This window comes from Neophocaena asiaeorientalis, unplaced genomic scaffold (assembly GCF_003031525.2).
Source record: "Neophocaena asiaeorientalis asiaeorientalis breed wild unplaced genomic scaffold, Neophocaena_asiaeorientalis_V1.1 scaffold14, whole genome shotgun sequence".
Lineage (NCBI taxonomy): Eukaryota > Metazoa > Chordata > Mammalia > Artiodactyla > Phocoenidae > Neophocaena > Neophocaena asiaeorientalis.
The window spans coordinates 5627756-5640271 of NW_020175192.1; the positions used below are offsets into that span (position 1 = coordinate 5627756).

The 12516-nt window shown below is 46.3% G+C and overlaps 1 protein-coding gene across 1 annotated transcript; it reads right to left on the reverse strand.

Annotated features, from left to right (window-relative positions):
- Nucleotides 1-421: 421 nt before the first annotated feature.
- PLPBP (pyridoxal phosphate binding protein) lies at nt 422-12207 on the reverse strand. Its single transcript, XM_024765146.1, is given in 9 exon segments — nt 422-1810; nt 2669-2733; nt 2736-2757; nt 3653-3795; nt 5451-5585; nt 8755-8830; nt 9329-9364; nt 9443-9550; nt 11521-12207. Coding segments are annotated over 9 exon segments (819 nt in total). The 5' UTR covers nt 11620-12207; the 3' UTR covers nt 422-1675.
- Nucleotides 12208-12516: the final 309 nt, after the last annotated feature.

The following is a 12516-nucleotide window of genomic DNA, read 5'->3' on the forward strand; positions in this document are numbered from 1 at the left end:
TGGGCGGGGCGCACTCTTGGGCTCCCGGGCCCCCTACCCTGTACCCACTCCCAGGCAAATTTGAAAAAAAAAAAATAAGGGATGAGACTTCAGATGACAGCCTCTTCTAGAGTAGTCTGGGGACAGTGGCGCGCCAAAGCTTGCCCCTCAGGTTAGCCAATGTCGCCACCTAGAGGCAGTTTTAAGATTTTCTTACAGCAAGAGGCAACCTCTTTATTCTTGCAGTTCCTGAAATGCCAACATTTCACGTTCTTGCTCTTAGAAGTTCAGAATCCCTCTTTCATCCGCAGTCTGGCTTTGGCTGTATCTGTGACCCACAGGAAGCCCTTCTCCAAAGCTGTACGATGCCAGTGACGGGCACACTGGCTTCCTATCGGGTCCAATGCCCCCCTCCTGTTATACTCACTCACTACACCAGATGTAGAAAATAAATCTTTTAATCGCTTTGTAATTGGCATAGATGGCATAATTCAAACTCACATTTTTATTTAATAGACTGAAATATCACACTATAGCTTTGACTGAAACAGTACAGGAATCATAATGGTTTAAGTTTTACAAAATTTCATTTCGGCAGGAGCTTAATGGAAGTTGTTTCATAAAATTAAAGACTGGGGCTTGAATAAGTAAGAAAAACCCACCTAGAAAACAAACAACGACCCAGACTACAGTTGTCTGTTGTGACTATCCGAGAACTGTGCTTTCTGGGTTTTGAAGAGCTAGCTACTCCATTAACGTCAAGAGTTGCAAAATTCTGCCTTATAAACATGGTTGGGAGGGGAGGCTATAAATATGCCTAAAAAGTGCTCCCAGGAACAGGAACCTCAAAGCCAGGCTTTGTTGAAACTGTGAGCCTGAACTGGCTTTGAGGGAATCTTTCATATCTGGGGAGCTATGAGATAAGAAATCATCGTAACGGGGACTATGGTGGCGGAAAAATCGTATCATTTGGTGGTCATCACCGTAGGGCCCAGGGCAAAAGCTCAAAGTCCTGTCTCTGGAGGAGGACGTTAGAAAGGCCCAAGGACCGCTTATGTTAGTTGCCCTGTAATTTTCAGGGTCAGCCCCACACGGTGGCTGAGGACACAGCTCTCGTCAGCCACAATGTGGGTCTGGAGGACTAACTCAAGGCAGGTCCTGAAGTTACCTGTACTGCCACTCCAGAGTGGAGACCAACGATTACTGGCTGGGGTGGAGACTGGGGGCAGAAACCACGCTGCTCCAGAGCAGCAGAGATGGCTACTCAGTGGGGTTTGTACGAAGTTGGTAACAGGGAACTTTCTACTGAAGTGGACGACAAGTGAGAATCCCTCTGACTTTGGTGATTATAGGCATCGACAGTCAGCAAGTTTTAACCTGGGAAAGGCATTCATGGGTTGGTTGGTGCCCCTGGGCAATGTTCAAGCCTGAACTCAACTCCTGACTAGTGCCCAGGTACCTGTTCTGCAGAAAAGTCTGGATTCCTCAAATCCAATCCAAAGTCACTGCTTGAAGTGAGCTTCCTGCGTCAGACACTAAGTCAGATGGTTTCCATCGACGCACATAATGGTCGGCGTGCTCTTTCCAGGTCCCGAGGAGGGTGTGGTCGTGCTGTGATGTGGGGCACGTGGAAGCGAAAGCCCAGAGTAGTGCGTAGTCAGTCTTCCTGGACCCGGCCCTGGGGCTGGGCCGCTGCTCAATGTGCCTGGGCCACCTCCGCCGCCGGGGCCTTCAGCTCTGCTGCAGCCTTGTCTGGGGCAGCTTTCTTGGAGTAATCTCGCTCTCCAAAAATGGTGCTTCCTATTCGGACATTCGTAGATCCCACTTCAATCTGTGGGAAAGGAGTACCGAGGGCTGAGTTTAAAGTAATGAAACGCAGCAGACGCTGAAGCTGAGCCTCACCTGAGGGGCTTCTCGGAAGGACAACGATGACGCAGCTGCAGAGGACTATGGGGCAGTGGTCCACCAGGAGAGGGTGTTTAAGAAGTAAGTAAGGGGACTTCCCTGGTGGTCCAGCGGTTAGGACTCCGTGCTTCCACGGCAGGGGCCGGGTTCGATTCCTGCTCAGGGGACTGAGATGTTGCCAGCTAGGTGGCGCGGCTTAGATCCTCCTGAGCGCAGGATCTAATTCCATTTTACTTATAAACACAAAGTATTTTTGCATTGCTTTAGTATATTCTATTTTCCACACGAGCTCCTACTGTATACCTGGAGGAAAGTTTATAGTGTGATTTTTGGAACACGTTATCAAGTTATCCACTGCCCCAGAAGATCACGTATGTGAGTTGTTAATACAGCACACCTATCAGAACGTACTTAGAGCTGCTGCCATCATGGTGAATCTACACGTACGATGAGCCATCAGACTACTTCGTCATGACTTACTGTCATGTAACCACGCCCAAGCATGAACACAGTGAAATGCCTTTTTAAGAAGCTGTAGTTTAATTTCTTCTTATTTTCCTTTAGCTTCCACTTAGGGAATTAATTTAAAAAATTATGTGTGGGGCTATAATTTCTATACACTTCATTTCAAACAAGAAGCGGCTGGGGATGCTAGTATAGGTGAGAGCCAGCACTCCTGGGCACCTAACGCTACAACGAGGCTTTTCTGTAGCAAAAACACATTCTTGCTGGGGGCCTTTGGACCCGAACTTGAGGCACGGAGGGCGCCGGGGAGGACACTCACCGCATGCTGGAAGTCCATGGACATGCCCATGCTCAGCTCCACCTGGTCGGCAGGAATGCTCAGCACTCCTCCCGGAGGGACAGTAACACCTGACAGAGAGACGAGTGTGACATCCATTTATCCCTGCCTTCTCCAAGGATGCCTGAAAGCCGCTGAATCTCAACATCTCTGACAGAGATTCTTTATTCCTCATGGTTTCAAGGCCTGTTAAAATTGCTGGAAGTGGACTTCCCTGGTGGCGCAGAGGTTAAGCAACCGCCTGCCAATGCAGGGGACACGGGTTCGATCCCTGCTCTGGGATCCCATGTGCCGTGGAGCAACTAAGCCTGTGCGCCACAACTATGGAGCCTGCTCTCTAGAGCCCGTGAGCCACAACTACTGAGCCCTTGTGCCACAACTACTGAGCCTGTGCTCTAGAGCCCACGAGCCACAACTGCTGAGCCCACGTGCCACAACTACTGAAGCCCGTGCGCCTAGAGCCCGTGCTCCGCAACAAGAGAAGCCACGGCAATGAGAAGCCCGCGCACTGCAACGAAGAGTAGCCCCCGCTCGCCACAACTAGGGAAAGCCCGCACGCAGCAATGAAGGCCCAATGCAGCCAAAAATAAATAAATAAAATAAAATATTTTAAAAAGATAGAAAAAAAATGTTTGAAAAAAATTGCCAGAAGTTACTGAAAGGTTTTTTTTTAGCAAATTCTCCTCCTTTTCAAGAAAGCTGTCAGTCGTTGGGGAGGAAGTCAGAGCTCATTTTCTCTAAAGACCATGTCAGGCAGGTTCACACTGAGCCGAGAAGGGTCTTTGGAGGTTTGGGGACCTGTTCTGTGTCCCGTATGAGGAGAGTTCCAGAAGACGGTAATAATATAACATGACAGGCAACGTCTGGGATGTCTGTGGAGTCGACGGCAGCAGCCAGCCCTGCTCCAGCACCTCACCAGATGCTTGCTTGGCAGGTGAGCAGCGCCCCACCCCGGGCCCCGAGTACCTGGAAGTCTGGGTTTGGTCCTCGACTAAGATCGTGCCCTAAGCTCCCGATGGTCATCAGCCCCACGAACTCCAGGCTGGGGCACTTGGCGCTTATGTGTTCCACCACGGCCACCATCTCTGCAGGGGGCAGGCCGTGTTTGCCTTCACAAAAAGAAACAGAAGACACATAGAACATACCAAGATGTTCCAGGAAGCCAGAGGAGAGCCCCCTTCTCATCCCTTCCTTATGGTGGAGGAGGTGGCTCTCAGACAAGAGGACTTCTTGGAAGAACTTGTCCTCAAGACCAAAGGAGTGACTGTACATTGAGGTCTCCGTGTGTGTTACTCCCCTTCTGACCTGGTTCTGAGTTTCTCAAGGGAAGAGCTCTAAACTGGATTCTCTTTATTCTATCTCAGCATCTGAGAACAGCTAGAGTAGAAGGAAAAGAAAGAACACTGCTTTTCTTGAGACACCAAGAAGATTCACATCGCCAAAATGCCAGATTAACCCGAGAATTATTTTTCCAAATCTGGTATTTCTACCGTTTTATTAATTTATTAGAATTGTAAAAAAATAAAAAATGAAGTATATATTACATAGTTTTGACTATAACTTGCAAAATGTAACTGAACTTGCTAATTAACAACCAGAGGAGGAATCCGCAGCAAATGATTATGTTATACAGTTACGAGGATGGATACTGTCCTTCTCTAACTTAACAGATGGAGACGCTAACAATCCACCAATCTTTAATTAGGGCAAATGACAGCCACTGATCAAGAAATGATGTAACAGACTTGATCTGGAGTCAATTTCAGATTTACCTATATTGATAATGTATTGTAGAATCTAGGTACATGTACATATAACGATAATTGTTAAAATTTACTGAACGCTTCTGTGCCAGGCACATGTGCCAAGTCCTTAGAGCTTGTCATTAAACGCAGTGACTGGATGAAGTAAGTACTCTTACTTTCTCCATTCTGAAGAGGGGGAGACTGAGGCACCGGGAAACCAAGTACCTTTCCCGAGGTCACACAACCAGGAAATGTGGAACTGGGATGTGGATCCAGGTAGCCTGACTCTAGGCCCCATGCTTGTTCCTTCAGCCTAAGCTCTGTAGGCAAATGACTGGTCTGTAAACACTTATTCTTAACAAAGAGCTAACAGGTAAGACGCTCAGGGCTCTATAGCAACAGCTTTACCTCCATTTCCACGTTCAAGCCTCACAACACCCTTGGGAGTACTGCCCTGCTTGCACTGCCAGATAAGGCAGTGAAGTGCAGAGAGGTTAGGTACATTACTCGAGGTTACAACGCTGCAAGTGGTGGAGCTCAGACTCCAGGTCTGTCTGATTTCAGAGCCCAGGTTCTGTTTACTATTTTACATTGCTAACCCAAGCCCCATAAACATGTTCACTGATTGGTACTCACAGTGATATTTCTTCCATTTTCTCCGAATGTAACATTAAATAGTTTTGTTAGGTCCTGAGAAGTATTATACATGTAAAACTGCAATCTCTTTCAGGAGGGATGGTGACCTCTGAGAATTTTCAGGATCAAAGTCACAATGCCCTTCTCGATTCCCCTTGCCCACCTCCTCAAAAATTAGGAAATAACAAACCATGATGTATTAAAGAATTACACGTGGACAGGTTTGGATGTCACTGTGCCGAGACCCTACATACAACAGTTTCCTTAAAGGCCTGTGACTTCTTTCTGTAACCTTAGGTATCAGATGCTTAGGCCTGCCATTCTTCCTGAGGTACCACCATCCTAAGGGGAGAAAAGTCTGCAGTCCAGGTCTGGTCACTTACTCTCCTCTCCACTGGTGTTAATCTGGACCATAACCTTTAACCTTTCGGGAGAACCTTTTTTCTGCCACGCACTGTTCACTTTGTCTGCCAGCTTCACAGAATCCACTGTTTCCAGCATGAAGAGATTGGGGACAGCTGTAACGAGAAAGAGGCCAGGTCATTCTTCACTCACCTGACCGCAGCAAGCAACACACCACAAAGCTTTTCTTGGTAGACAGGAAAATAATTTCCCAGGAAAACGACAGTTAAGTCTCAGTTCTGCTAAGACTTACGCGACAGTTTACTAGATATTAAGTTCGAATGTCAGCCCATTGCTGTCTAATCGGAAAATACGAATAAGGAAAGGGAGGTGATGACGTGCTACCATCAGGCGGCACACGTATCCATCCATAAGCTCCAAGAAGCTAATAGTTTATAAATTAGGAGTTTGGGAGTAACATATACACACTACTATATACAAAACAGATAACCAACAAGGACCTACTGTATAGCACAGGGAACTATACTCAACATTTTGCAATAACCTATATGGGAAAAGAATCTGAAAAAGAATCTATCTATCTATCTATCTTAATCACTTTGCTTTACATCTGAAACTAACACAACATTGAAACATTGAAAATCAACTATACTTAGGGACTTCCCTGGTGGTCCAGTGGTTAAGAATCCACCTTCCAATGCAGGGGACGTGAGTTCGATCCCTGGTTAGGGAACTGAGATACCACATGCCGTGGGGCAACTAAGCCCACACGCCGCAACTACTGAGCCCGTGCGCCACAACCAGAGAGCTCGTGTGCTGCAACTACAGAGCCCACGTGCTCTGGAGCCTGCACGTCACAACTACAGAGCTCACGTGCCACAACTAGAGAGCCTGCATGCCACAACTAGAGAGAAGCCCACACACTGCAACTAAGACCTGACGCAGCCAAAAATAAATAATATTAAAAAAAGAAAATAAACTATACTTCAATAAAAAAATAAGAATTAAAAAAACAATAAACAGTGAAAAAAAAAGAAGCTGATAATTGTAGAGATTCTGAATGGCAGGCTTGATCTGATTAAATCTCAGTTCAAACTGAGAGAAACAGGCCAAGATGACAATAAGGAAAGGTTAAAGAGTGAAAGCTAAAGTGCTCCCTGGGCCTGATATCTCCATGTCTTTAAACTTCCTGGGATGGGGATGCTCTTATTCAACAAGGACATCAGAATGACCACTGACAGCTAAGGGAGATACTTAACTGTCATCAAAACCAACTTCTTTCCCAAAGATGCATTTAGTCTTGCCTCAGATAAAAAACAACAAGACAGAAGCAACATCAGCAGCTTACGTTTATTAAACACTGAAATCCTCCAGGTAATATGCTAATCACCTTATCTGCATTCTTTTTTTAAAAATTGAAGTATAGTTGATTTACAATATTGTGTTAGTTTCAGGTATAGAGCAAAGTGATTCAGTTACATATATTCTGATTTTTTTCCCATAAAAGTTATTATAAGATACTGAATATAGTTCCCTGTGCTACGCAGTAGGACCTTGTTGTTTATCTATTTTATACATAGTGGTGTGTATCTGTTAATCCCACACTCCTGATTTATCCCTCCCCCCACCCCTTTCCCCTTTGGTAACCGTAAGTTTGTTTCCTGTCTGTGAGTCTGATGCTGTTTTGTAAATAAGTTCATTTTGTACCTTTTTTTTTTTTAGATTCCACATATAAGTGATAGCATATATCTGTCTTTCTCAGCTTTACTTCACTTAGTATGACAATCTCTAGGTCCATCTATGTTGCTGCAAATGGCAGAATTTCATTCATTTTTATGGTTGAGTAATATTCCATTGTGCATATGTACCGCATCTTCTTTATCCATTCATCTGTTGATGGACACTCAGGATGCTTCCATGTTTTGGCTATTGTAAACAGTGCTGCTATGAATACTGGGGTGCTTGTATCTTTTCGAATTAGAGTTTTCATCTTTTCTGGATATATGCGCAGGAGTGGGATTGCTGGATCATATGTCAGTTCTATTTTTAGTTTAAGGCACCTCCATCCTGTTCTCCCTATTAGCTATATCCGTATTAGCTATATCAATTTACATTCCCAGAAAAGGAGGTTTCCCTTTTCTCCACACCCTCTCCAGCATTTATTATTTGTATAGTTTTTGACGATGGCCATTCTGAATACGTTTAAGACCATGATAGTTGTGATGGTTTCATAAGTGCAAACATATGTCAAAACTTATCAAATTAAATACATGCAATTTATTGTATGTCAATTATACTTCAATGAGGCTGTTTTAAAAAATAAATACAGGTTACTTTAGTTTTGACACCTTGAGAGAAATAAGTATTCAGTTATTCAGGAAGATCTCCACCTGTCATTTTCATGCAGTTAAGTCTTTCTATAGTTAATTCTTAATTTTACTTTATTTACTGTAAGTTACTGTATATTGTATTTTATTATTATATACTTTACTTGTAGTATTGTACATTGTTGCATTTTATTTACTGTAGCCTTTCATTTAAAGCGAAAAGGACAATAGTGTCTCCTTTGCCAGCTGAAAAATTTTATGGGCTTTAATTCCTTATAATTTATTTCAAAGACCACAAAAAAATACCTAATGTGAGGTAGGGTAGGTTTCCAAGTATATATTACCCAGTCAATTGTGAGTTCATTCTTTTCTTACATGATGTTTTCCCTTATATTAAGAACGAAGATTTCCTAATGCCATCTGCGGCAACATGGATGCAACTAGAGATGATCACACTGAGTGAAGTAAGTCAGAAAGACAAATACCATATGATATCACTTATGTGTGGAATCTAAAATATGGCACAAATGAACCTATCTACAAAACAGAAACAGACGCACAGACACAGAGAACAGACTTGTGGTTGCCAAGGGGGGCGGGGGAGGGAGAGGGACAGACTGGGAGTTTGGGGTTAGTAGATGCAAACTATTGTATGTAGAATGGATAAGCAACAAGGTCCTACTGTACAGCACAGGGAACTATGTTCAACATCCTGTAATAAACCGTAATGGAAAAGAATATAAAAAGAGAATGCGTACGTGTGTATAACTGAGTCACTTTGCTGTACAGCAGAGATGGGCACGACATTGTAAATCAGCTATACTTCAACTGAAAAAAAAAAATTGAAAAAAGAACTAAGATTTCTTTCCCAAAAGAAACTCCAAAGCACAAATGGTGAATCAGGAATACTCTAAAATCTTCTCTCTTCCACAAGAAGGTACTGTGAGTGATACAATGATGAAAACATTGTGTCTTCATATTTAGAGTTTTATCTTACCCATCAACTTATTGACATTTTGTTTCTGTAGATGGCCAATGAAGTGCCATTTGATCTCAGGACACGAAGACAGAATCTGAAGAGAAAGAGGTGACCGTGTGTGACTTAGACTGTGCGGAGGCCTTGCCCGCCCACATACCTTGCACGCTGCCTTCTGACCTTTCCCCTCTATGCAATAAACCACTACTGTCATCTTCCGTCAGGCTCCTAAGGATACTTAGAGAAAACCTGAAGGCTTCTGTTCTATTTCTCTTCCTTGTTCCCATCAACTCTCTCCTTCTTTCAGATATTGCCCATTAAGAATGAACTCATTAAAGCTTTCAAATCTCAAAAGGATCCAAGATTACAGCAAGCTCCTAAAAATCACCATTTTCAAAAAGCCACAAAGGAGAAAACGATGATCTTAAGAAAGAAAGAAAATCTAGATGAGAAATGTTTAGGGCTCGAGGTGAACGCAGACATTTCTACCGCCAGCCCGACCTCCAGCTCTAAAACTCAACCACCGACGTGGGTCTAATTTTCAACTGAACAGCCAAGACTGAGATACAAACTAAAGAATTCAGATTCCACTTACTTTAGGATTTGATGCTTTTTCAAGCAGTTCCTGAACCTAGAGGGTAAAAACAGAACAAGTCAGAAGCCTGGCATACGTGACTCTTCCGAGGGCAGTGTGGAAAAGGGTTCTTACATAGTTCTCCCCGAAAGTGCGCTGCCCGTGACTGTAGGCCTCGATCACCAGGTCTGCAGGTTTGGTTTTGCTGACCGCTACTAGCCGGGGCTGGATGGCTGGGAGTTCCTGCCAAGAGGAAAAGACCCAGAGGAATCAAAGGTTGGGAATATTATCCCAATAAGCCCTGTAGGACATCCTGTAGAAGAGACTGGCAGAGATCTTTAACTTGGCATTCTGGAAGATCCATTTTTCCAATACTGCAGGGAGATCAGTGTCAAATGACGTTGCTCAAATGTCTTTTGTATGCGTGGCATCTAACTCTAATACGCTAGCTACCTGAACATCTAGCAGAAGACCCTTCTCTCTCAGGAGAGCTGGGCAGGTAAGGAAGAGCAGGATTTCCGTAGAGCCTGGTCTTTGACCGACAGTATCAGCATCACCTGGGTCCTGCTCCAGACCCACTGGATCTGAATCTCAGTGTGGAGTCTGCGAATCTCCTTTAAATCAAGCTCTCCGGATGAGCCTCTTGCATGCCAAGGTTGGAGGTTTAAGAATCACTTTGTCAAGAGAAGGCATTGCTCTCTGACTAGAAGGGAGGCCACTTCTGGCTTCTGAAACCCCGAGGTCAACAGTCTTGGAAACTCATCTGGGTCCTGGTGTAGTTATCAGTATTGCCCACAGGCACTCTCAAAAGCAGCCTGCTTAGGGCAACTCTGTAACTTACTGTACAATCGAATCGAGAACCAGCGGCAGAACTAAGGCAAGGACACAGAAGGCTCTGGCCTCAGGATTAGACCTATCTGACCCCCCGTCATGGCCATTACATAAAGAGCGGCTTCCCTGGACTCTGCTATAACCAAATCCACACAGGGAAGAGATTCACCTATCCCCATATGGCTCAGTTTTCATGTACCCCATCACCCTCTGGAATTTTTACAGAATCACAGAGTTCTCAAAGGGCCTGAAAAGTTACAATGATTAGTAAAGAGTTTCCCCTTCCGAGGGCTGCACTGCCAACCTTTTAAGACCATGTCATAACTCCTAGGATTGTGCGGATGAATTGACAGTTTCTAGAGAAAAAAGTGGAACAGGCAGCCCATCTGCCTGAAAGTTATGCTGGGAGCACCCCCTAGCGTGATTATTTATTAGGGGAATCTCTAGCTTTTTCTTGGAGAATCACAAAAAACTAATGCTGGAAGGGAGCTTAGAGCTTTCCATTGCCTGTACGTATGAGGAAACTGACAGCCCGAGCAGTTAAGTGACTTGTTCAACGTAACGTCTAAGTAACAGCCAAGTAAAGGCTACACTAATACAGGTCTTCTGTCTCCAGACCAGCATTCTCAGCTCTAACACCATAAATGCTTGATCAGAGAAAACTTTGACCTCTCTATTCAAGCCTGTCTTACTCCACACAATTCAGCTTGAACTTGCACTGAGGGGGGAAGATACTGACCTTTGGTTTAGTGAACTTTCAACAGGAGAGGAAATATATATAGGGGAAAAAAAAAAATCTCCCCGTAAACTGCTTCGGATTGGAGGTCAATTCCCTCCTGCCCCAAACGCGCAAGTGCAGCTCTGGTGCCTCCCTCCCAAGTCGGGCCAATCCACCCTGTCCTGCGCCAGCGAGGGGGGTGGGTGGACTGACATTTACTGAGCATCTACTAGCTGAGACGCTGCCACACACGTGATCTCCGGCAGACCTGGCCGCCTTTGGCTGCTCTGGTAGTGGACGTCTTCTCCTGCAGCCTCCGGGCACAGGCCTGGTCCCTCTCCCACCCGCCAAGGCTGCTGACCCCTAACACGAAGCGGGATGGAGAATGATCGCGCTGCCTGGAGACTGGTCATTTTCCCGGGATACCGACACCTTCCGCTCCGACCAAGCCAACCTCCAGAAAACCTGACGTAAGCTGAGGAACCCCTTCGCTAGCCTTTTGGGGGCTCTGCAACCCGCGCCAATGCCAAGGCGGCGGGCAGGTCCCGCCCCTCCGGGAGACCCCTCTGCGTCACTGTGACGACCCATTTACACGCGGGTGTTCCCCCCCCCCCCCCCGCCTCAAAGCGGCCGCCCACCGTCACCACGCGGTCCCCTTCCTCACCCGCGGCCGCCGCGTCACCGCCTGCTGCACGCGCTCGTTCACCGCCCTCAGGGCGAAGCCGACCCCCAGCTCCGCGGACATGCTGCCAGCTCTCCACATCCCCCAGGGCCTAACGTCCAGCCCAGACCCCCGCTCCCCAGGCTGAGACCCCTTCCGGTCCCGCCCAGCTCACGTCTCCGTGTGCCCAATCACCGCTCACCACCGAGTCGTCTCAGCCAATCGTCAGCACGGGGCGGGACGGGGACGGAGCGGCCGGTGGCCCCGGCCCCGGCCCCTCGACGGCGCCATCTTGGGAAGGTCGCCGCGGAAGCCCGGCGTGGCTCCTGGGTGCGGAGGCGCTGCTAGCGTAGTTCCCGGGCCGTGGGGCGGGCCTTCTGCGTCCGGTGTCTCTGCCGCCCCCGCGGAACCGAAAGGACGCAGAAAACTTGGCCTATGCTCGAGGTCCTCTTCCCGGGGTCCTTTGCTCGCGGATCAGCAGGAGAAGCTGCTGGGGCGGGAGACATGCCTTTTATCTCAGATGATTCTCGGGAGGAACCGTTAAGAGATATAAAAGAAAACTGCAAAGAACATGGCAGGATTCCAATGTACGGTTATTTTCCTCTGGTCATCCTTTAGCCCAGTACTGCCCAGTGTAAGACACATATGTAATTTAAAGTTTTCTAATAGGCACATTAAAAAAATACATTTTATATAGCCCAATATATCCAGAGTAAGGTTTCAATATGTAACCAATAGAAAAACTTAATGAGATCTTTGAATTCTTATTGTATTGATACTTAATTTACAAAACCCGGTGTGTAGTTTGGACGACAAGCCTCAACTCGGACTGTCCACGCCGCAGTCCCCCCGGTGGCAGGTGCTGCCTTCTGGGAGGAGAGCACAGGCAGCTTTCGACAGTCCAGCCTGGGCTCTGCACACATTCAGCCCAATTCTTGCGTCTCCTATGTGTGTAGCTCTGGGCCATATGAAGATCACAAACAGGATGAGGGGCGCAGT